Here is a 26,354-nt window from a genome sequence, read left to right as displayed (position 1 = left end):
GTTCTGAAGGTGGATCCAAGAATTTTTTGTTCTAGTTTTAAAGTAACAAAAGATTACATTTAAAGTGGAATTGGTTCCTTTTCAGAAATAGAAGAACAGAAATAGACTGTGAGGGTGTGATGAGGATTCGTCCAGAATTGTAATACCACGGGCCCATTAAGCAAATGCATGGAAAGTATTTAACACACCCACTGTTACCGAACATCACATATGCACTCCACTCGAAACCAGCCCCTTCAGGAATTGAGGATTAAAGAGCTTCACATGCTTTTGAAGTCATATTTTCCCAAATGGACAATACTGAAGTTCAGAGAGTTTAAATGAGGTTTCTCCCAAAACTAAGCAGATCAAAATACCCTATTTCTATATGTACTTCTCCTACCTGCAGGAAAAAAGTACGATAGCTATTTATAAAATACTGCTAACAGTACCATGACAAAGAAGAACCTGATGTACACTGCCACTGGGGTACACCATTCGTTCCAGGAATCTCTTGGTTTCTCAGGCACAATGCTAGAGATGCTGTCATCAGCCTACTGCAGCTGATGACTTTTCTAGGTCTTTGAAAATCATATGAGGGGTTGGGAATGGGGAGAATAATCAGAAAGTGAATATTAATAATAATATTCATGATGAAGTGGACTACATTATAGCACAGTGTCATGGAAGAGAAGGGGCCTGGCATTGGGCCCTTGGCTCCTGGTCACCCGGGGAACCACAGCATGTCACCTGACGTCAGGGCCTGTGCGTGCTCACCTGCACACGGAGGGCGGTTCCAGACGGCCACTGAGACTCCTTCTAACTCTAAAATTCTGATTTCTCTCCTTTCAGTGGCTGATTAAAACAAAGTCCAGATCGTTCACGTTTTCTTTGAAGAATTAAAGTTCTGTGAAGAATTCCTAATCAGAAGTGTGTTCTCTCAGAGCAGGGCATTACAACTTCCCTCTAGAGGGACCCCCGCATTGAGGAATGGCCAGCGTCTCACGTCAGCTAAACAGATTTTATCTGTTAGAAAACTGGCATAGCCTGGACAAACCATCAAATGATTAACATTTGTAATTATGGAAAAGAATGAGGCTTAAAGGAAAGAAAGGAAATTGGTATATTTACTTCTTCCTAATCTCAATTCTAGACTAAGGGGTAATTCAAACATTTCTTTCACTATGATATACTAGAATCCTTAATTCTGCAGTAACACGAATTTGACATTTTAATGGCAAAAAGAGATATTCTTGTATGTCTCCTCGCAAATCTATTAAGTTGTTATATTGGCACCGCTGGAAGAATGCCAACGATCAACAGATCGACATGGAAATCACACAAACCCTTGGGTCCTTCGTCCTTGGGGGGGTGAAGGTTCCTGACTGGATCCCGGATGCTGCAGTCTGTCCCCGCCCAGGTGAAGTCACAGATGCAGGTGGCTTCATTACTACACACCTGTGAGGAGCACAGAGCAGAGAGGGGACATTGTTACTGTGCTTCACAGAACAACGGTGATAAACGGAAAGGAGACACAGGGCAGGCCGGAGGCTTGAATGACCATTTAGAATTTTTAAAACTCTCCTAAGGTTTCGAGTACTAGACAAGGGGAAATGATGTATAGATCAAATTGTTGGGTGGTAGTTTTTCAGTTAATTATAGAAAAGTAAACATTAAAAGGAAGAAAATTTTAAATTGAATATTAATTACTCATGTTGACATTATTTAAATACTATCTGACAACGTAGTTTTTCAGAAGTAGTTGTTTGTGAGAACATACTTTAGAAACATACATGCTTAATGCAAGAAATTAATCTTCCTGGGCTCCAGAGGCACCGGCAGGGACAAAGACCGGGAGGAGCCCTGCATGGGCTGCCACGGCCAACACCAGGCTCGGTTGGAGGTACTGCCCAGCCGGGCAAGCGCCCTGCCCCCTCCCTGCCTGCCCGTGCTGTCACTCTGCTCTCGGCCAGCCAGGCCGAAGACCCTCCCGGGTGACCTCTGTCCCTCTGGCTCCCTCCAGTGACCGAGCAGCATGCTGGAATGGACTCGTAATTGAGATGAAATAAATACCCATCTGCAAACTAGAGACCGGGGTTTACACTCTCATCTGCCTAAGAAATACATTCAGAGACAGATCATCAGAGGTGACAAATCCGAATTTAAGCTCACTGTTATACAAAGCTTTTTAATTTGAAATGTCATAATACCATGATTTGATTAACGAGGCTGAATTTGACCTTTCTTTAACCTTTTCTTGACCTTTTTTATGCGGTAAGTTTTATCATGCTTTCAGAGTAATAATTGAAGTAACCCAGAGGTCTAGTTCTGCCCACTGCTTTCATCTGACTTTGCAATTACTGGACATCACCGTGTGCTGGGTACCTGTGCTAAGAGCCTTGTGTACAGCATCTCCTTTAAGCCTCATGCTGGCACCCTGATGCCTGACAGAGGTGAAGTGACTGGCCAAAGTCACTGGGACAGCAAGAAGCAGGGCCAGGACTCAAAGCCAGGACTCCTTCTAGCCCAAATCCGTGCACTTGATCCCTAGGCTACGTGCCTCCCCTGCGAGCCTGTGGTTCCACCTAAACCTGGAACTGTCAACAGCCACTGTGGGCAGGGCTTCCAAGGCCTCCCTACCTTGTGCCATTCCACATCACTGCCTAGAAATCTCTAGTTTGGGTTGCTTTTACCTTCTTTCCAGCATCAACCTTTTATATTATCACTCTGTTTCTTCATGTCTCTTTCTTCTATTTCTGAAGTCTGTATAAATTTTAAAATATCTTCCTTTTACTAAGCTCAATTTAAATAATTATTAAAATTTGTTTTTAGGTATTAAATCTAGGTTTGCCAGGAAGATCTGCCCAAACACCATGTTCAGAGAACCAAGGAGACATGCAGGTGTGAGTAGAGACAGCATCTTCTCTTTGGCTGACAGTGGTACGAGCACGTGAACATGCCAACAACTTTAAACATGTGAATTCCATGAGCGATCCAACCTCTAGTCTAGTATGATCTTCCACACACAGATACTCGGTATGCATGCTGACAGCTGAAAGGGAATTACTGAGAGGGTTTAAGTTGTTTTGAATGGTACAAAGTAGTCACTGAGGCCTACAGCTCCTTTAGCAACCATATCAATTTTCTTCCAACTCCTTAGATGCCAAGCTACATCCAGAGAATGAGGTGAATACAAATAGCCAGTGATAAAAGAAACAATAAAAATAAAACTGTATTAACAAACATGGGTGTTATTCTTAGCAGATAAAGGTACTAAGGCAATAATCATAGTGCATAGATATTGGCAGCAGCCACAGAAGGAGAATGACTGAACTGGAAGTCTGACCACTGCGAACCCTGAGGATGTCGGACAATGAAGGTTTAACTGGGACGCTGGCGCCTACTTACCCCATGGCCTGAGCAGACTTTACCCTTGGAATCGAGCGGGCAGCTGCTCATATTTAGGGCCTGAATCTGCAGGCACTTCCGATCCAAACACATCATAGATGGGCCACATGGTGTTCCATCTTCCACATAGCCCACATCTGTATCATCATCTAAAACCACATGAGCACCGCTAGAAGGAGAAAGATATTCACAAGGTCATTAGGACCACACACAGAAATATAACAACCTGACTGAGGTTTGCTCTTCGTGAAACTGAGGAGGCTGTCAGTGGACGTGGTTCCTCTTAGTCTTTCTCTACTTTTTCTCTCTCCCTCCCAGACCTCCCCCAATTAAAGAGCATGGTAAGAGAAACTACTATTCATTATCATTATTACACTGCCTGTCATCAGGAAAAAAACGTCATTTGCACAAAGTGTATTCTAAATCTTCACTTGTTTTCAAAACCAACATAAAGACTAGGGGAGAGGTGTTTGTATAAGAACAAGGGAAGCGATCTTGTCATTGGCTCTCTAAGGCTTTCAGATGTGTCACAGTACAAAAAGGCGATGTTGAGCAAAAATAGCAAATGAAAACATTTTGAAAATTATTATTATTACTTTAGAGGACTGGATTATTCAGGATCAAAAAAAATAAACTAGTTCCTCTCTATTGATACTTACTTCTAAAATTTCAAAGTTATGGACAAAATGAATCTGATAATAATCAATGCTATAATTACTAATAGAGTATCTTGCTAAATATTTTACAAATATACTATGTCAGAATAAAACAGTATAATTAAAAATGTTGTTGTAGCTAAAGACGCCTGAAAACTTACACATTCAAAGGACGCTTAAGTACATCAAAGCAACTGATTTGGAGTCTAAAAATTTATACCACGAAGGATCTTATTATCTAAGACCCTGTTAGAATCGCCTTCAGAGCCATTTAAAAGACAGAAAATCAGCAGCCATTTGACCAACACAGCATTATCCAATTTGGTCGCCCAATCCATTTACCAAATTTTGTTCAGAATTACTTTTGGATGTTTCCAAATCTTGCATTCACTCATATCAGGTAAAGATCCACTATTCTGGAGATACTAAGGATAAAAGTTTACAGACCCTGAAGGTGACTCTGTAGGCAGAATCCCAAAAGTGTTTTGGGCAATGACAGCACCATTTGAATGTGAGTACAGTATCTCAGAATTATGACTACAGTCATGAGTCACTTAACTTAACGACAGGGACACATTCTGAGAAATGCGTCATTAGGCGATGCTGTCATTGTACAAACATCATAGATGCACTTAGACATACTTAGATGGTATAGCCTATACACACCTAGGCTCTGTGGTACTAATCTTATGAGACAAATGTCTATGCAGTCCGTCATTGACTGAAATGTCATTATATGGTGGGTACATGACTATACTTAGGGGAACAATACTTATTTGAATATACTATGACTCTAGGGCTTAAAAAATAAGCCTCATACCTTCTGTGCCTTGTACTCACAGATAATTGGATATGAATTGTTTGCCTACCACTATAAATATTTTCTATTTTATTTTACCCACATCTTATTTCCCAAATATGTAATTGTATTTTATTAAATCATCTTGTAAACCAGGCACATGTTATATAAACTTTGGCTTAAACTATTATTTGGTCATAAAAAATAAAACACAGACAGCGGTCAAATAGCAACATACTCCAATGCTCAAAACTTTAATCATGGGTCAAAACAGATACCATAATTCTACTCTTAAGGTTATAATTACAAGGAATGCCTCACAACTAATAATTGGTACAATTTTTGAGCAAATGTAATTTGCAGATCAATATACAACTTTGTTTTTTAAATGACTCAACATGAAAGGAGAAATAAAATCTAAGTCAACATTCCACTTGTGAGAAACAGAAACATCTCCCTTGACTTTTCTAAATTTGTAATTCTCATGATTCATTACATTTTCCAACATTTCATGCATTACCTGCAGTCAATCACCCGGCCTTGATGGTAGAAGGACGTTGGGATGATCTCACCCTGAAGTTGACCGATACGAGGAGCTCGAGTGAGATTGGTACAGAGTAAAAGTCCACAGAACACATCACTGAACAGGTCAGAAGAAAAAAGAACAAAACAGGAGGAATCAAGCTCAAAAAATCTAAACTATTCAGTCCACATATATTCAAAAATTGAAAATATTCTTTTTTCCTTCTAAACAAACACATTTGTTCCGACATTGGTGGCTGGCTATGAGCCCTCCTTCCTTGCCAGCAGGATCACAGTTTTGCATGGGGTAGCGACCTGCCTGCCCTGAGAGCTGGATCCTGACTGGTGTCTGAGCCAGTCATGGCACCCCCACGCCCTGCTCCCACTGTCACAGCCAACCCTCCTTCCCACCCTCCTAGAGTTAAAAGTGGCCCCTGGGTGTCGAGATATGAGGAAAAGCCAGCGAGGGGGTGCTGGGGAGAACCTGCTCTCTGGATAAAAGGTTAGGGCCTGATAGGGAGAAGATCTCTTGCTCTCATCCCCGCTTACTGCCTTGAGTGTGGAGTCTTTGCAATGCGAGTTCACAGCCTCAGGATACCCAACACGTTCAGCATGACAGAGCAGAGAGGTAGAAATCACTGGGTCCTCCGTGACATTGTGAGAGGACTTAACCCACCATGAAGGCACCTACCTCCAGACTATTTGTTAAGTAAACAATGAACTAAAGATGGGCAAAGAATTGAAGTGGCACATCACAAAAAAAGAGATCCGTGTTCAATATATGGATGAAAATATACTAAATTCCATTTGCAATCAGGGAAACGCAAATGAAAGCACAATATTACAGCAGTTCACAGCCACCAGAACAGACAAGTGAAATGCCTACACTCCCAGGTGCAGGTGAGAAGTGGAAGAACACAGTTCTCAGAGATTTCCCATTGATGGTAGGGTTTCCTAGTGCAGTCATTTCAGACAACAGTGGGACCACCATCACCTGGTGGCACTGAAAATATGCATCCCCTATGACTTAGCAATTCTTCTCCCAGGTACAGTCCTTGGAAGAAAATGCACAATGTGCACTGAGTTACGGGTACAAGGATGCTCACAGCAGTGTGGTCCTTAGTAGCCCAAACACAGCAACGATCTAAATGCCCATCAACATAGGATGGGGAAATAAACTGTGTTCTACAAATATGCAGGAAAATGAACCAAATGTACACTCTAAACAGACGGCTACACACACCATGGGACCCTTAAGATGCTGAATCTAAGAAGCAAAACACAAAATAACGCATGAAGTGGGATTCCTTTAATACAAAGTTACCAAAACTTTGAGCGAAATAAATTGTTTAGGGATGAAAACTTAGGCAGTAAAACTCTAAAGAAAAAGGGGAAATTATTTCCATGGAAGCCGGGCTGGCAGCAGCTCCAGGAGAGAGACGGGGGCCCTGCATGGGGAAGGACACGCTTCCCGGGATGCTGCGAGGTTCTGCTTCTTGACGCAGGCAGGGGTTACACAGGAGTTCACTTCATAATTAGTTGGCGAAATGTATGTTTGTGTAGTCTTCATTTTTCTGTTTGTATGTAATATTGCACAATTTTTTAAAAGTTTCAAAAACCACTCCTTGATTTTCTTTAACTCACTGACGGCTGGTTTAACTCATTGATGGCTCTGGTAGCATTGATCTGCTACCAGATACTCAAAAGCTATCTTTAAACGACCTGATCCAAGGGCCCCCAGACTTTCTGAACTCACAGAGACACGGAGAAACGATCAGGTGTCTGAGACACTGAGCTAATGAAGGAGGCTAACCAGATGCAGAGGCGTCCACCGCATGGATTTTGACCACTTTAGGCCCCACTTCGATTCCCTGGCTCCTCGAGGACTGAAAGCTCGGGGCATCTGTACGGCACCCATGAGACATCAGATGGGGAGCTCTGGTCTATTAATTTGGTTTAATTTTAAAGAAATTATGGTCAAAGATTTCTTGCCTCCTGAGGCCTCATCCACCACCAATGACTACGTGGAATTGCCAAGTTTCCTAAAATGCGATGTAGAAACCGTCAACTCGAGACGGAAAACCCCTGAAGTCTTGGCTCTGCTTCAAGGCTGAGAGATGAATCCTCATTGCTGCGGAAGGAAACGGGGCAGCTGTGGCCTGTAACTTAGTGGTCGCACAGATCCAAGGCACTGAGCTAACCTCAATAAACTGTTAAGTCACCATTTTAACTTTCCTCAGCTAATCAAGGGAAAACAATCACCAATGTGCTCTGAAAACACCTCACTTCCTGAGTAAAGATGTCTCCAGTATGCACAAACCAGATGCTTTTTAGAAGGCGGAAAATCTTCGACATAGACATTAGATGTTTAATTAAATCAAATGGCACTGCACTCACGAAATGATCAAAAATATATATTATTTTACTTTGAATGGTCCCCAAAATACATAGTCTATATATTTTGCTTGTAAAACTCTGTGCACCCTAGTACATTCACAGGCCATATCTTCTAGCAAAAGTAGAAAATTAAAACCTAATATTAATTTATAATACCTTGGCGGAGCATCTCTTCAAAGTGAGCATCCAGTAAAATACAGCATGTGAGAAATCTTCTGAATTTTACAGAAACAGCGTGAGTCGGTGCCACAGAAACAACTCAGTCCATGGCCCTTTGTCTCTAGATAAACTAATGTATTTTTTAAATGAACACTTTAAAATTTTAAATTGTGGAAGATTCATAAAAAATCAGTCACATTTCCTTTGTGCCCATTTCGCGTTTGCACGCGGGCTTCCGAGTCCGGCTCGGCCCCGGAGCCAACACTCACTGCTTGCTGCACTGCACCCAGCGGTCTCCGTCCTTTCCGCAGTTGCCCTTCTCCGTGCCTTCTGTATTCAGCTTCTCGTAGCAGAACTTGTCCGACCCCGACGCCTCTTTCGGAGACAAGCAAGAGAAGAAAAGCTATTTTAGTTCTCTTTGTTATCCATAACCAGTAGCATGCCAATAAATGTTTAACAACCGTTCTCCAGAAAAAGAGAAAAAACTCCTGATTTGTAGCATTTTCCAATTTCCATGGTGTAAATACCATCATGTAAACCTCCATGGTGTAACACGTAGCTGATTTCAAGCTATGAATGTGATGTCAAATGGCTTCTAAAAAGCCGTGAAAATTTAACAGTTGGCTCTGGCAAGCTAACACACGACAGCTCCGGCACACCGCTGGTGTTAACTGGAGAGACAAATGCATTCCTGGTTCTACCTGGTGGTTTTGACGGTGGGAGGTAGGAATGGTCAGCAGCAGGAATTAGTGAAGTGACACACAGAAAACTAATACACATTCTTAGTCCTGCTTTATACTAACATCGGGAGATACTATAAAGTCTTGGCCCAATGAAATTCTATGTCAGCAGTTGGATTTTGATATTTATGCCTTTGAAAAGATGACTATGCCTCTATTATCTTTCTTCTGTCAAAACGGAAGCACTGGAAGTCAATCTTCCAGCTAAAGGGTGTTTGACAAACACTGAAGTCACTCAGGCAGGGGCTCTGCTCTCCTTCTGTGGGTGCCCTTCCCCCTGGGGGGAGACCCAGCCTCAGCCAGCCATGCAGACGCATTTCTCTCCTCCCGCTCTGGCCCTCGTGAACTGGAGTTCAGTGGAGAGGCACGGTGGATGTCAGGAAGAGAAGGTGTGGACTAGCGAGTGGGAACACATGGAGAAGCAGGACCATGTACCAAATCTCCCTCTGTCTGCACCTCAGGAAGTGCCTGCCTTTCTTCACTTCAAAAGGAGGTGACAAATTACAGAATTTAACAAATAAGTCTGGTACTTTCCTTGGGGTAAAAGAGCAGAGAGCTGACTTGAGGAGTAAGTCAGCATACAAAGTCAGCCATGCATGTCCACCAACCTTTGCAAGTGGACGTCACACTCCTCTCTTATGGCCACAATCCCTCAATGACACTGCTCGGTTCTCATGACCAGTCCTCACTGTGCCATTGTTTTCTATGGTTTTGTAGCTAAGATCCACAGGTCTCTTTATCCTCACCCTCCGATAGATTGTTTTTTTGTTTTTTTTTTTTTAAAGATTTTATTTTTCCTTTTTCTCCCCAAAGCCCCCCGGTACATAGTTGCATACTCTTCGTTGTGGGTCCTTCTAGTTGTGGTATGTGGGACGCTGCCTCAGCGTGGTCTGATGAGCAGTGCCATGTCCGCGCCCAGGATTCGAACCAACGAAACACTGGGCTGCCTGCAGCGGAGCGCGCGAACTTAACCACTCGGCCACGGGGCCAGCCCCCATCCGATAGATTGTTTTTAAGCATCCCTCCAAGCTGGACACCTCTTTCAGCAAGACTGACAGGGAAGAATAAGATTGAGGGAAACCTGCGTGTGCCCGTCCAGAGGAAAATGCACCTACTTGTTCCCCAGATGTACTGACACTGGTTGTCCCGGGTCTTGCACTCGCCGTTGTAGCAGCGGCCCTGAGGACAGGACGCACATTGTGAGGCACACACACCACTGACATTCCCCCTGACTTTTACTCAAGGTCTCGTTTTCGTTGCTTTACATAAGGTTTTTTTTCACTCCATACTTTAATATTTGCACAGTGAAAATAAGAATCGCAAACATCTTAAGAATAACAGTTAAAATCTAGAACTCAGAGCAGATCTCATAGAGCAGTTCTTTAAAGCCAAACTATCTGAAATTTAAAATCTTTGAAAACAAAAACTGGTACATTTCTTTGGGTGATACCAAAATGATTTTTAGCTTCTTTTGCACGTGAATGGTTAGGTTATAACGTGGCTTCAAAAAAGCCCCATGTTATAACAAATGCTCATATTTTCCCATGATAGGCTGAAATTATTGAAAAATGGTCACAACTCAATAAATTAGATCCCTAATTCTTCAGCCATTACATTTTTTCCTTGCCCTCAATCTGGACAATTTGTCACCAGATATATTTAGTATTTGGTATGACACGAAGCAACTCTGAATCAGAAGACCCCTGCAATAATTTACTGTTGTTTGAATTGCAATTTCCCTTCAAAACGACATTTATCAAAAAGAAAAAATTCACAAACTAATCCTTTTAAGATTACATTTAAAACGTGCAGCCCAGCATACCTGATTTTGATTACACGCATATCCATCTTGCTTGTGAAGATTCGGGGGGGCACTGAAAAATAGAATCTTTTTAGTTAACGTGCAGCGTGTTACGCACTTTCAGATTACGTGCACAATATCTAAAAATGCAAAAGAATGCAAGTGTGGTGAATATATAATCAGGAAAGTTGAGAAAAACATGAATAACTCCTTAAGTAGGTTATCCAAATTAATTCTCCCATTATTAGTAAAAATCAGTAAGTTAGGTCCACGCAGTGGGTGCTTTTTCTGTTTCTCTGTTTTTGCTGAGGTGACTAGAGTAGTAATATATATTTGCTCACTCACAGAGTTAAAAGTAGAAGGGATCAAATGGACGAGGAGGGGATGAAGCGGCTTGTTATAGGGGAGCAGACACAATTGGAACTAACTGACAAGACCTTACTCAGCTCTGTGAAAACGTCAAATCGCACTGACACCCGTTGACCCTCACTGAGGCCACGTTCCCGAAAAAGGAGAAGCACCCTGCCCCAGGCTCGGTGCGAGTGCCGGATCTCCATCACAGCTCTGACCTCTCAAACCACAGACTTGTTACTAGAGCAATCGTGGTGTGATGGTCACTTCTTTTTCCAGGTCTATTCATCAAATCATAAAGTATGCTTCATTTCCCCCCAAAATTACCATGAATAAATTAAAATTTTTACTGTCTGTGTACTTCATTGACCACATTTAAGAGAGCTAAAAATAGCTCAAGTCAAGGCTCTGCCACTGTGTTCAAAGCAAATATGAAAAGGGAAAAACACAACCGTGTGGCAAGTGAGCAAGAAACACAGTGATATGCACTGGGGTCCTCCCTCAGTTTTCGCCTTCTCCGTAAAGCACAGTTCCACTCTTCTGATCGTTCAGGCCCCAAACTACGGAGTCATCCTGTGTTTCTCTCTTTCTCTCACACTCCCCTTCTAGTCTGTCAACAAATCCTGTTAGCTCTACCTTCAAAATAGAACCAGATCTGGCCACTTGCTCCATCTCCACTGCTAACGCCTGGTCCAACCCACCACCATCGCTCACCTGGATTACATCACAGCCCCAACTGATTCCCTGGCTTCCACTCTGGTCTCCTGGTCCATATAGCTACCCAGTGTCCCTTTAAGACATAAACCACATCATGTCACTCCTCTGCTCAGTGGCTTCCCAGCTCACTCACTGGCCTTCAAAGTTCAACATGCTCTGCTCCTATGCCATCCGCCAGCCCCATCATCTCTCTGCCCTCCTTCCGACTCTGCCATGACTGATCTGACTCTACGGGAATGTGCCAGGCATGGGCCACCCCACAGCCTCTGCCCCTGCTCCTCCTGCCATCGCCCCAGGTCTCCACATGGCTTGCTCTCTCTCCTTCTTTAGGGCTTTGCTCACATATCAGCATCTCAGAGAAGCTTTCTCTCACTGTGCTCTTCAAAACCGTAATCCCTCCCATGCCAGCATTGTCTGCTTTTCCTGTTTCTATTTTCCCCATGGCACTTACCACCAGCAGAGGGGCCATAGATTTAACTCATTTGTCTATGGTCCCCATCCTAACTCGAGCTCCACGCAGGCAAAGATTTCCTGTTTGTTCCCTGCTGCCACCCAGCACTTAGAACAAAACCAAGCTCAATTATCGAGTAGGTGCTCGGTTCCCATTGGCTGACTGAGAAGATGAATGAGTGACCCATACAGGTACAATGAAGCAATTCTATTCTGTACGTATCCAGCTGGTTATCAAGCTCACTACAGAAACATAACAGAACTAATCTAGAATTGTTGAGACAATAACTTACTAAGGGACACTGACATAAAATGGTTTGGTTCTACATCTTTCTAAAGAATAACCGACTCTCATATGAGCTTTCCTTCACCACAGCTTTTCATTCAACCTGATGGCAACTATTCAAAGGATGTAACTATCAGCACTAAAACCAGGCGTACCGGCCAACTGCACAACAACAGAGATCCCTGTGGCCTCTTTCATCCACTCAAATCCACCTGAAACACAATCATTATCTTACTCATCAACCACCATTAAGTATTCACTTGCTCCGAGACAAATACAACCACACAGCACAAAAACGCAAAAGAAACATTGTACACAACAGGCACATCGAGGTCTGAAATTATTGGTCACTTTTTACTTTTGTGATGTTTCAATAGGAAAAAACTTGTAGAATTCTTTATTAATTAAAAAAAAGACTTTATTATAAACTGTCATAGCTACACGTAAGGAGATTTCTAATTAATTTACTTTTAGTTTATGCTAATAAAAGCCAGTTGCTTATCACTAAAATGTTTAACAAGGGAAGTTATGGGATGTCTTAGTTCCCTGGAGACATTTAAAGCAGAAGAACCATAATCTGTGCGCTTTATTCTGCCTGTGAGTAGAGCTCCGGGCTTGGTCTCTAAAGGCCATCCCAGCCCCACTGGTGCTGCGCAGACAGGTTCACCTGAGGCAGGCTTCAGCCGGGTAAAAGCATCTCCATGTGCTTATTTTGAATGGTGCTTTCCTACCCCTTTAGATGACATATTTCAGAGTGCTAACAAAAAGCCTTTCCACATCTTTCAAAAATCTTTATCATCCAGTATTGTTTGCCAAGGATTTCTCTCATTTGCACAAGTATTGTTTTTTTCTCTTATAAATTGTGAATTTAAAATGTAGCTCAGAGGCATCAGTAAATGCTAGCATGAGAATTAAGCAGAAACATATTATGAGATAAAAGAGAGAAAGTCATAATGTTGCCAATGATATGGATTCTCAGAGACACAGATTCTCAGAGATCTCACTTTCTTGATCATTATTAGTATTAACTAAATTCAAAACTCACTTCCTCCTACAGAGCAGAAGAATTTGGGGGGGGTTTAACTCCCTCTACTCTAATTATCTATTTCAGGTTCATTCCGGTCACATAAGGAAATTATTATAAAAGGAACACATTATTGTAATATGCCGCTGAGAAATTACGTTAACGGTACCCTTTTCACCTTAGACATGAGATAAAAAGGACCTTTTTTAAAATTTAGATAATAGAATATTAGGTTGAACACAGAGGCCTCATTATAAAAGCTTTATTTCCAGTAAGTTCTATGGCAATTCAGGAGTTAAAGGTTGAAATGGAAAAACTATACTTCTGAAAGAGCTGAATACAGAGAACCAAAACCAGGTATGACGGATACAAAAATAGTAGTACTCTACAAAACCAAAAATATAATTCATTGGAACAGTACATCAGGAATGTCAGTACACGTCATAAATCACAGAATCCACAATTCTTACACTCTGCCACCAGGTTATAGGAAAAGTGCAAAGAAACCTATTTACATATTTAAATATAAGAAACAGATATGCATAAAAATCACAACAGAATAGCCTGAATGTACTTTACTACCACATCCTTGATGAAAATAATAAGGATAATAATAAGTTTTCAAATATTGAGGTCTGCAGGGAAGTCATTCTGGTTTAACCCTGATTCGGCCTCAAGCCTCTTTCTCCCAGAGCAGCCTGACTCCCGGCCCACGGGACATGCATCGTGCATCCACTTCAAACATCTTCCCAAAGCAAAGGATGCGCTCCTTAAAGACAGGGATGAATGCCTCTCCTTCTCGGAGGCCGATACCAGTCCTCCTTTGAAGACAAGCTCTTCTTCCTAGAGAACCAAGGTCAGGCTGACGTGCTGTGAATGTGCTAAACTGCAGCAAAACATCTCCTTGTGACTTCGGGGAGAAAACTGTCTTCCTGTCATGCTTGCTGTGTGCTCTTTGTTCTGAAATGGTATACAGCCACGCTGCGAACCACGCTTCTCCAGAGCTCTGTCTTCCCTGGTGGAGGCAGCACTTCCGGGCTAGTCCTCAGCATTGGCTCAATAAATACCACTCTGTCTTTCTTCTCTATACATTGGTCATTGATTATTTGTATCAACATCCTTAAAAGGATCCATTTGAATGGAGCCTCAGATGATATACATCAAGAACTTTCCAGAAAGTTAGTTAGGAACATTTCTTTCCCTCTCCTCATGCTTCCTTCCAGTGAGGGGCACTCAGTGTAACTCCAGCTACTCTCTCCTCCCTTACCCACTTCTTCTCCAGGCAGGATAGTGACTGACGGGCCGATCGAGTGCTTGTTTGATTGATAAAATTGGGAAGAACAACTTGGCATTCTGGCTCAGTTCTGCCGCTCTTCTCCTGTCTACTCACATAAATCCTACTGTCTTTACTGCTCGTCCAGGACATACAAGGTGATGGCCAGCCTCTGAAGGGAGAGGTCACTCCAGACCCGATACTGTCAATAAGCTGGTGCGACAGACTGAATCTGGGGTCTTACAGAGGCCCATTGAGCCCTCACACCAAGCTGTAGCTTTCAAATGGCCATTTTCAAGTAGAAATGATATTTGGCCCCTTGGAAACCACCACACCTGCAACAGGTAAGTGCACTCCTGGGAGCTTGTCCTAAGGAGCTAGCCTGAAACAGGAAACACTCTTAAAAATGCACAGAGATGCTCACTGCCCTATTAATTATAACAATGTAAAACTGCCAACAACCTAAATATCCATCACTGGATACGGAAGTGAACTGATAAATCCACGTGACAGACTCGCATACAACTGTAAAAAGGATATTTATTAAAACTGTGTAACAGTACAGGAAATGCTTTAGAAGTAATGTCAGAACGAAAACAAAGACAGAATGAAATCCAAAATTCTTGGAGTCCCCACCCGCCCTAGTTCCCGAACTCCTCTGTGAATGGTTCCACTGTTTTCCTGCTGGCCCCGCTTTCATCCCATTGCTTGAAGAAGCCAGGCTTCTGTGCTCCGTTTTCTGACTAGCTCCTTCTTATTTATGTTTCTACTTAAACGCAAACCTCTCCAGGAAAACGCACTTGGTCGCCCCCTTAAAGCTCCCCACCCCTCACTCTGTTCACACCACCTTATCTCACGCTTAGCACGCACCACCTGCTGACACGTTTGCTCACTTATTTGCCTTCCTCCACCCAGCAGAATGCAAGCTCCACGAAAGAGCAAGGACTCGTCTCTCTTGTTCCCCACCACATCCCATCGTTTACAGCAGAAGATGCTCACCAAACATTCATCTGAATGACAAAGTCTTAAAGTAACATGATATAAATTTTTAAAAACATAAAAATTATATAAAGAAGGAATGCTAGAAGGCAACATTAATTAAAATGCTATAATAATTTTAATATAATTAAATTAAATGCTACAATAATTTTAACGTGCAATAATAATTTCATGTGAAGAATCACGCCAAAGCGCCTGGGCCGTGGAGCCAGGGCCGTGGAAGCGGAAGGGAGACGGCGACGGAGCTGAAGAGGGCAGAGTGCTGCTCCCCATCGCGCCTCAGCCAGGGCCCTGCTCATTGTTCTCTGCCTTCCGCATCAGGCTTCCATCCAAAATTTTGTTTAAAAAAAAGTTTCTGTGGCTTAAAAATGTTTGAAAACATTACACTAGTGTTTCCTTAGTGTGAACATACTGTTTTAGATGTGGGGACCAAGAAAGAAAAAATCAATTAGTTGGATGTAAACCATATAAAGGAACTAATTTTGAAGGGGAAAAATCAGAAGAAAAGACATTTGGTTCCCCCAAAAAATGCAATAAATGTTCCTAAAATAAAGGCACGGTGAAGAGCTAGAAATTACTAGAAGACAAGGTAAATTAAAACAAAAAAACAAAGGAACCTAATCATGTTCTCATATGTAATCCAAATTGAAAGCTCTAAAATGTGTATTTGCAAGTCCACCATGTTAGCTGAAGCTCGGTGGCCGTACCTGGCCGGAGTCTCCAGTGCAGTACTCGGTGATGTCACAGCTGTTCACAGCGTCCCGACAGTCGTAGCTTCGCGGCTGAAACTGCAAAGCAAAACTCAGCATCAGGAGCCAGCCTAACTAACGCTTCAAAGAGCTAGCATTCTTCTATCCACCAATAACCCTGATACCCTCTCATAGCCACCACCACGCTCCCTGTGAATCAGCAAGATAGCTGCAGAGTGGACACAAGGCCCACAGGCCACTCTCTGCAGTAAACACGAATCATTAACCAAGGCATCAAATGTTCATGCATCAAAACCCACTGTCTCAGAGTGTTATTTCTGGAAAACAATGCAATGGCAATTCTGTAAAGAAGAAACACTGGTGCGGCTTAAGACAAAAGAGCAAAGAGCAAAGCACTAAAATAGAAACGTTTAAGATCGCTCTGAAGACTGACGCATAGACCCAACCTTCACTAATTTACCTATTAGCTTGGACATCAACGTTGCTTTGGCTAAATATACACAATCAAATTTCAATGAATTCATATGAATGCCTACTGTATACACAGCATTTTGTTTGTCTGGGAAGGGGGTGGGTAAAAGACGAAGGAAAGAGCCTGCTCCCTTCAAGCAATTTATAATCTGGGAGGGGAAACAAGGCAAGTATAAACTAAGCGAGAATCTTCTCGAATACCATAATGCATAACACCCTTTGGTATTGAATAAAATAATAAAATCATGTAATTTTATGGTTATAAGGAATATTAGATGTTTTATAGATGAGAAAAAGGAAGACTGAAAAAATGACTTTTCAAAAACTAACTGGAGGTCTCTGCAGATGGAAGTAACTATGTCCACACACAGGCTGTGTATAGACACATACAAACAGACAGACAGACACTGCTCCCTCATCTGGCGTTCTTGCCTGTATAAGGAATTTACAAAGCCAAATGTGAAAATATGAGCACTAGATTTTAGGCTCAAGGTCTAAAATAAATTAGGGTCAGTTTTAAAGAAAAATGTTCTAAGTAGGCCATATCATTCAAAAGATCACAGGAAGTGTCCGTCTTCTCTTCGACCGTTTAATCTGGTTTTCACTTGTGTTAGCAGGGCAATCCTGGACGTTTACTTCGATGGAGTATAGGATCTTTTCTTAGGGAGGCACTGGAGGACAGGACGGCTGATAGTCAATCTCAGTAAAGACAAACGTTGTGACCCACAGAAAATGGGAAGATGTATTGATTCTACAAAATCGCCAGGCTAATATGCACACTGTCAACCAACAAGTTTGTGAGAAGCTATACAAACGCTCCATGTCCACCCTGAAATACTTGGCCAACATGTCAGTGGAAAGCAAGATGAAACCGCCAGGGAACTCACAAGGCAGGAGGTGCTGTTACAGCAGGGCCCGTCGCTGCAGTGAGCCCCGTTGGAGAGCGAGCACTTCTTACAGCACAGCCCGTAGCACTCCTGCAGGGGACACGCACGTGAGTAAGACAGGGAACACCACCGGCCGCTCAACGTTCACTCCACGTGTGACTTACACATAACCCAGAGGAAGAGATTTGTACAACAGTTAGCAAAAACTTCAGGAAACAACCACTTTAAACAACGACAGATTCCTTCCTGCCATATTCCTCAGCAAAGTATTCTCTTCTATCACAGGGCTTCTCTACCAAAAAGCCAGCTTATTTCTTAGCAGGCACCCCACCTTTGGTGAGCCCTACTACATCCTCAATACTCAATCTAGTTTTATAAAGACAAAAATAATACACAACAAGAAAGAATGCTTCATGAGTTAGTAAAACTTGCCCGAGATGAATAGAGCTATGAATTTTTAAGAGGTAGGGAATTTGATTAGAAGAATTCATTAGGTTTTCTCAGACAGGGCCATAAGGACATGATTAATTCTAACGAGTCTGAGCTGACACCAAGCGCTGATGAGAGAGATCAGAGAGCAAGGCAGAAGGATCACAGTGCAGCACAGCACAGGCTTCTCACCCCTACTGTTCGCATTTGCTCTGGGTGGGAGCCGAGCTGAAGGTCGAAGAGATCTCCTATACCTACCACATGGAAGCCACAGTCACACTCCTCCCCAGCTTCCACATATCCATTCCCACATTCCGTGGGCTCAAAGAGCTGGAAGAGATCAGGGAGAGAAAGGGAAAACGTTTCAATTTATCATGGAAAATCAACATACCCATCAGCCACACACATGGCCCTATAATCAGCTATCACGTGATATTCCTCTGTGATCTGCGGTTATCGCATCTTATAAATGACGTCTGTGTGGGAAATACTGTTCACTTATTAATAACACTTCTGAAAACCTATTTTAAATGGGATAATGTCTCGTGGAGGATTCTCTGGCGGTGGGCTCCAGAGACGACCTCAACCATTAGAGCCACTTTCTACGGAGATCAGCTGTCAAGAGGAGCCGATCACTCTTCCTATTTGCTAATGGAGCTAAAATTCACTGCTCGTGAACTCACAGACACCTAATTTGCTGACTTATCTCAAGGCAGCTGAGAGGATATAAAAATTGTCAAAAGATAAAAAAGCTTCGGTCACAGCCAAATGTGATATATACAATCAAGTAAATGCAAATAAACTTAGGGAAAAAATCCACGCCCATCATTCTCACTGAAAATAAATCTGCACTGTCTGAAGCATATTAAGTAAATGTGCAGACGAATGCAAAGAGGCATAGAAATTTCTCAACCATTCCTGCAGCAATGGAAGAGTCAGATTTCTAGAATAGTCCAACCTGCCGGTGCTATGAACTTGCTGGCCAGATAAACTGTATTGCAGGCCAATTGTTGAGGCAGTTGATTCTTTATGAGAAACATTTGTATTTCTCATCACCTGGGGCAAGTTTCTCACCTGGTGAAGACTGGAATAGTACATCCCAACCCAAATGCTCGGAGCCACAAATGTGAGAGGGAGAAAGAGACACTCCCAGCAGCCACACACCCCAGGAAGGGCTGCCTTCCACTGAGCCTGCCTGGGGAAGACCTGATGCTCCCTCCACTGCCAGGAAGGGAAAGCGATCACAGGAAGCAAGAAGGCTTCCAGGAGACTCGGGTCGGACTCTCCCGTGGGGAGTCCAGTGGGTGAATCAACAGTCCTAACCTCTGAAGTATTTTGATCAGCAGGGAGAAGAAAATGGAAAAAGGAAGGGCAGATTGGAACATGGCTAGCGCTCTCAATCAGGCCTCCCATGGAACCGCCTGCTGGATTTCTTCCCTAGTACCCTCCTGCCACCTTGAGGCAGGTCCGTCACAAACCAGACGTAGAACATGGCAGTTGGGAAGGCTCCCATAGCACAGAGAAGATGCAAGCAGATAATGTGAAAATAACCCGTCAAACACACATACGTACATTCATCGATCGACTAGGAACACCTGGAAAACAGTCAGTTCTTTGATACATACATGTCAACTATTCCACTGGAATGCACAGGCAGCTTTTTCTTAAGCATTCTAATACATAGTTTAAAAAGCAATAATTCCATATTTACTAACTTTTAAAATTTAAGATGTAGAGTTATTTTTATTTAGTTTCCAAGTTATCAAAATAACTGTCTTTCTCCTCACAGGCAATTTCTGAAACCTAAAGGTGGCTCACCATCTTTACACACACACCAGAAATCTTAAGCTTTCCAAACAACTCAGCGTTCTTTCCTCAGGCGAGATGCTTATAATTAGCTGAGGAGCTGCAAGGCAGGTAAAATTAGCCACGTATACTGCAATTCAAAAACGCCGGCAGCTCACATTAATTCACCATTACTCATTTCACCCATTTTAAACACTCTGAAGCTTTCACATTCTGTCGCAGTGAGATGAATGCCATGAGAGCAGGGGGCTGAGTTTAACGACACAAGGTCGCTTTAAAAGACCTGTTCTCTTTCCTTACTGAGATTTTAGACAGACGTCAGGCTTCAAGCCACCGTCCCGACTACGGCAGTATCACTTAATTATGGGGAGAGGAATAAATTATCCTGTCAGTTATTCACATTAGTCACCAACTTAAAAAAAAAAAGGCTGACATGATTTCACCGCTGTCTCAATTTGCAGGGTATTAAACATTTTGTACAGCAATGGACTGTATTTGACTTATGAAGTAGTACTTTAAAAGGAAATATGGGGTGTGCAATGTTAGCATTTCTATACCATGTGCTAATTAGCATCGATCCTGTCTTTTTGCCTTTTGAGCAACTTCATTTCCAAATACGCCACTTTAGGTCCATAGTCCCGTATCCTAAAGCTTTAGAGCTGGTGAGTTTGGGAACTCTGGCTTTGCTGGATTTTAGAAAAGTGTGATGCATTTACCATGTTGTCTGTAATAACCCTGAAGGGCCTGGTGCACACTCTTTAATCAAACACATCAACGTTTCTGCAGTAAGACATGAATATTTACGTGAATGGGGATAATACAGATTTTCAGGTCAGGACAAGTTTTACTGTCCAATGTGTTTTCTGGAAACTTACAAAAAACACTTCCAATTTTAGAGCTTTTTGAGTTAAGGAATTGTGGATAAAGGATTGTGGCACTGTATATACATATTTTGATGAAATACACTTGACCATGTGAACCTTTCCAGGTAGAGACTGTATATTATAAATACATCTATGTATTTATGGAATCCATAAATACCTGGGGCCATTTTCTGGCTAGCTGATATTAGCAATGCTTCCTGTCTGGGAGATTAGACCACTCAAAAAAAAAAAGACAAGCCAAGAAATTAGTTACTCCTCTAGAATGTCAAGGGGAAACTGAATTTTTGTCAGAAAAATGGGTTAAAGTAAGACATCTTAGCCTAACACAGGAACTCTTAGCAGCAGGTTGAAAACCCTCACATGAACATTTCAAAGGTATTTTAATTGAACGATTGTTTGCTTGCTTGTTTGTTTGTTTTGAGGAGGGGAGGGCTGGGGAGAGCATCCAGCCCTGGAAAACCAGAGATTCGAAAGAGCGAAACTGTGGGTCTGTCACTCTGTAAACAGGACTCGGTCTGCAACATAATGCCCCTTGTAGCTACGTATTCATCTGACTGACAAGAAACTTCCTTCCAAGACAAGCACCTGAGACTTAGCGCTGCTCCACCTTAAAAAAATTGGAGACATCATCGAATCTTCTAAGTCACTCACCTTTGTTGGCCTGTTGAAAAGACAGGCGCCACCCCCTCTCTGCAGGAAGTCTCTGTACTCGAAAATGCTGCACTTTGAGAACTTCCGGGAATGAGACACCCTGAGGAAACAAAGAATCAATTATGTAAATGATCTACCCAAAGCAGTCATCAGCGAAGAAAATTAAAACCCTTGAATTAGAACAAAATGTTCACTCTGGGTCCAGGTGATTCTACACAAATTTTGACAAGGCACTTATGTTCAAACTGCCAAATAAGTGTGTGTGCTAGAGTTTGTAAAAATAGAAATTCAAAGGCCATCGCAGATTTGGGGGCCTGGGTTACAACCCTTCTGTGCTTGGGGGTGAAAGTGTTGAAAAGCTCATCCCGAAACTTCTCCCTCTAGGCTGCATTTCAAAACGTGGTCCTTTTCATTTGCGAGTCTCAGTAGAGGCAGAGACGCAGGCCTCGTCCAGAATGAAGGGAGCTGGGGAAGGCCTAGTCCCGCTCTGGAGGAGGGAGCCGCGAGGTCAGCCCGTCAGAGCCGGACGCAGGCTCAGCAGCACAGTTCAGGCCCACAGGACCCCGAGAGACGGGAGACCGTCCACACACCTATCTACATACACACACTTCTACTGCACATACACACAATAATGGGCAAGCTCCCGTGAAGAACAGCTCCTTATTCTCAACTTCAAATACTATTTGGTGATATTCATGATTTAGTAGGAATATAACATGAGCCTCTCTGTGATTTAATTAATCAAATTACAATCTGTGTGTTAGTACAGATGGGAATATTATACACATGGTCAAGGTCACACTGAATCATACATAATGACTCCTTGGGCATATTTGTACTAGCTCTTGATTTGAGCGTGACAGGCCACCTATTGTGCGCTGTAATTCTGTAGCTCTGTGTATCCTGATGTACGAGCGCAGTGTATGGAAGTAGGTAAAAACTGCCATTGGGGACGGTCGTCTCTCACTCTAACTATGCAGAAATGTACACTTGAGAAAATACATATGAACTTTAAACAGTTTTGTTATACCCTATGGGTAGTCAGTCCAAAATTTCATTTAGAAATTGGGAGTTTAGAAGACTGAAGACATCTCCCTCCGGAACCAACATCATAATGGTTACCTTCCTACAGCCATCCGAGGCCACAATGATACTAAACTATGGGACAAAAGTAAGGGGCCACGACTGCCAACAGTCTCAAGTTTAAACTGCATTTCCAGAAACACGTGTTCTAACACAGCAGGCACAATGGCTGACTCTCTATGCAAACCCCAGGCTCACGGGCTCTCGTCCCCACGAGCTGGCCTCCTGGAGGAAGCATGAGGAAGGGGCAGCGTACAGGGAGGTCAGGGCCTCTGGCAACTGGGGCCCAAAGGGTGGGGGCAGGACCAGAAATGGCCTCTGGTGAGCGGATGTCTGGCCTGGGCAAAGGAAGGAGAGGCCTGTGGATGAGAAACCCTCCCATCTACTAGGGTTGGCTCCAGCTCAGGGGGCACCGGGCAGCAGCTCCCGTGGGGCAGGCATCCCGGGGAAGAGGGCAATGTTTCCAGGCCTCGGTTCACGGACGCAACGGCAGCTCTGGGGCAGCCGCTCTAGTTCCCAAAGTATCCATAGAAAAAGAGAGGATCCAGGTGAGAAAGTGCTCAAAGTCTGTCAAGCAGAAAACTACCTAATGTAGACGCAATCAATCTGTCTTACAAAAACGTGTTATTGACTGTATAAGTGGCACAGTACAATTTCTATTGCACGTATATTTACGAGTACTTTAAAATATAAACTGATGGCTGAATTGATTTTCACTGACAACCAGCTTTTATTCTAAGTGTACTAAAAAATTAATGCCCCTACTAAACTTAGAAGCGTTTAATGTGTTTCCTTTAAGGGTTAATAGACGTAGAGGTTGTTACTATATTTTACTTTTATCACCAACTTTAAACGAAACACTAAAATATAAAGTGAATTAACCCTTTACTTTTAAAACACCAGATAATTAATTATTGAGTTTATACTAAAGGCTCAGTCTGGAAGAGCAGGACCTGCGAGGCTGTGTGTCTCATTATATGCAGCAATTTTAGCAAAGGCGTGTGTAAAATGCATGCATAGTAAAAATTTACCCCGTCTCCTCCATGATGCAGCCACCCCAGGATTCTGTGCAGTCACATTCTAGTCCAAGGAAACAATCAGAGAGACAGGGGAAAAGGGGACAACAAAAGTCACATCTTTAATTTGCACTGAAATAATTCCTATCACCAATTCCACGTCAAATAGGCACAGAATGTGAAGTCTCACCAAACAAAACCTATTTCTTTTCAATCAATATTTCTTTATCCTTTCCAGCCATATAGATCACTTCCTAAGACAACAGCTGGCGAGAAATAAAATTGCGCCTGTCTTCATTTTTGTAACTCAGAGAACTCAACCAAGTTCCTAGTTCCAATGTTTAATGAAAAGTATACTGGTTTAGAAACCAGAGAGCCAGAGTGCTGGTCCTGGCTCCCCCTGAGAGGGAGCCCCATAGGCACCTGACTCGGCATTTCTCGGGTCTCAGTGTTTCCACCTCTAAAATGGGGAAGGCATCCCCCAGAGTGCTTCCCGGGCTCACATGGACGGCTCGCTGGTGTGCTCTCAGAACTGTAATGTTCCATTGCACAACCACAATGAGTCGCCACCAAGTCCTTTAACAGAGCACACTGGAGGTCAGAGAAGGCAATTTGCTAGAGGCACGGCGAGGATGGGCCAGAGACATGAATAAAATTGTGCTGAAAGGCTCAGGGTAAGAGAGCAATCCAAAGTAGAAGTGTAAATAATCATTCAAACTAAATACCAATCATCAACTTGATGTAGATACCGTAGATTGGCATATTAATGTTGTGATGGCTGCTCTTTTCATTTATTTCTTCCTATTCTCTTTTCTATCATAGATAAAGATATTTTTAAAGAAAGATTTCCAAATGGGTTTAAGAAACTCAAAGTTCAGAACTAGCGAATTATCTAGTTAAGTAAACAATTCACAAACGACTTAAGAATTTTAGGAGGAAGGAGCTGTACCAGGCGTCAGTGATGAAGCCTGTTTCTCATGCTACCCTAGCATCCACCTGGGTAACACATCTCAGTGGACCCCACACAGGCCTCTTCCTGCCTCCACGGTTTTCAAACAGGGTCGTAAGCCTGGTCCTACTCCTTTCTGATTCCAAGGCATCCATGCCAGGGAATGAAACCTGAAACACCTCCTTTCCTGTGCACCATGCATTTCCCGGGGAAAGCCAATACTCCGAGCCAGATATTAATAAAGGAAAGTTTGTAGAGATTTGCTAAATGCCACCAGACTTAATACACCCATAAAGCGATGAAATAATATGCCCACAAAGGGGAATCTAGACACCCCTAGATAGATATTTTGTTTCAAGTTTCCATAATACTATGTCTTAATGACACTTATTTGATACTGACAATTATTTGATAGTAGTCAATAAAGTATAAAATACAGACTGATGTTAAGGTAGCTCTCTGTGCTTTTCTTCTCTGGGGACGGAGGAGGGAGACCCTCACTCTGGTGTCTGATATTTTCACAGGGGGAGTAGACTTCCGCTTAATTCCCGGTCAAGAGAATAACCTGAGTGAACCCCGGTCCTTCTTTCCTCAGCATTGTATCACGTGGGCCCTTGGCACTTCTCCCTTCTGCCAAAAGATGCTTTAGAAATTATATTTTACTACTGTGTTGGTATAAAGAGGAATCAAATCCAGGTTGGATATTCCTCTGACTTTACAAGAAATTTAAAATTTTCACAGACCCCTAAAACTATCAGGGGCCTTGGACACTTTGCCACTGGAAACTTAGCCCTGTCTTCCCATCCAGCTCTCATCTGACCAGGGAGGAGAGTGGCCCCGGCAGGCCCCGGCTGTTCTCCTACTCGTGGGATCTGCGGCCCTGTTGGGCCTTCCTGTCATGGGGAGGCTTCTTCCCCAACTCTTCCGACGGGACCGGTGGGTACATTTAATTCCAGCAGGTGGGTAGGTTTAGAGTTTGAGCTCCCAATCCAACTGCGCTATTATTACACTTGCGACGGAGGTTCATCTGGCACCTTGAGTGCACACTCCAGGGGGGAGAACCCAGAGGGAGAGTCCTCACCGCGCATCCCCGAGTCTGCAGAGTGAGAAAGAGCTGCTCACCCTCTGAGAAAAGGAGTGTGACTTTACGGATTTTGAAAAGGACATTTCTACAACCCACATAGATTAATAATTACGTAAGTTGCTCATTTTATAATTTTTTTTAGAGGAAAGAAATACACTGCTATTAAACTATAATGACTCAGGAATGAAAAATATTTATTTATTGACTGGACATGCATTATACAGACAGAATGGCACAGGAAAGTGAGTAAGAAGGTCACTGTACATACTTGGCTTTCGGCTAGAAGGTTCCCATTGGATTCCAAGGTTTTGAGCCAGGCTCTGCGACAATACTTGTGCCACTGCCATTGGAAGACCATACTGTTTTCAGAGTTGAAAGTGTGTGGGAAACATTTGAGAGAGTGCACAAAGCTAGTTATTATTTCTTAATCATTACACATATCATCTCAGTTCCCTAACAGAGCCTCGCGGCATCAAAGGATGGGCTCTAAGCTTCTCATCACTTCTTCCTCACAGCTGGGCCCAAAAGCAGACAGCCTCTCTGACTATGTGGCACCTCTCACGTTGAAACATCAAATACAAGTGATAAAAGGCTGTGCCCCCATTCAACTCATACCAAACCAAGAATAAATTCAACTCACTACAAACATGCCAAGAGGTCTCCACTTGGGATGGCTACTGGGATAACCTGGCAGAATATTCTCTGGTATTGATCAGGGTTTAGATATAGCTGGTTCAGCTTTTGGGTGCCGTTGCCAACTTTTATAAGAATTTCCTTTATATGAATGAAGGCACCAAAATCCAAACAATGAGATTAAGGAAAT

At 42.8% G+C, this 26,354-nt stretch overlaps 1 protein-coding gene across 1 annotated transcript in view; it reads right to left on the bottom strand.

Annotated features, from left to right (window-relative positions):
- Positions 1–26,354, bottom strand: part of ADAM23 (ADAM metallopeptidase domain 23) — a 149,385-nt gene that overhangs the window by 20,650 nt on the left and 102,381 nt on the right. The window contains exons 13-24 of the mRNA XM_046659669.1: positions 25,800–25,890; positions 23,514–23,562; positions 21,400–21,499; positions 18,317–18,388; positions 17,630–17,719; positions 16,269–16,349; positions 10,483–10,548; positions 9,776–9,839; positions 8,190–8,295; positions 5,363–5,482; positions 3,388–3,556; positions 1,326–1,437 (exon numbers count right to left, since the gene is read on the bottom strand). Coding sequence (XP_046515625.1) covers positions 1,326–1,437; positions 3,388–3,556; positions 5,363–5,482; positions 8,190–8,295; positions 9,776–9,839; positions 10,483–10,548; positions 16,269–16,349; positions 17,630–17,719; positions 18,317–18,388; positions 21,400–21,499; positions 23,514–23,562; positions 25,800–25,890 — 1,120 coding nt within the window. The remainder of the gene's footprint in view (positions 1–1,325; positions 1,438–3,387; positions 3,557–5,362; positions 5,483–8,189; positions 8,296–9,775; positions 9,840–10,482; positions 10,549–16,268; positions 16,350–17,629; positions 17,720–18,316; positions 18,389–21,399; positions 21,500–23,513; positions 23,563–25,799; positions 25,891–26,354) is intronic.

The sequence above is a fragment of the Equus quagga genome, chromosome 4 (genome assembly GCF_021613505.1).
Source record: "Equus quagga isolate Etosha38 chromosome 4, UCLA_HA_Equagga_1.0, whole genome shotgun sequence".
NCBI lineage: Eukaryota > Metazoa > Chordata > Mammalia > Perissodactyla > Equidae > Equus > Equus quagga.
The sequence above is the reverse complement of the archived record's forward strand: the minus strand, read 5'-3'. Positions and strand labels throughout refer to the sequence as shown.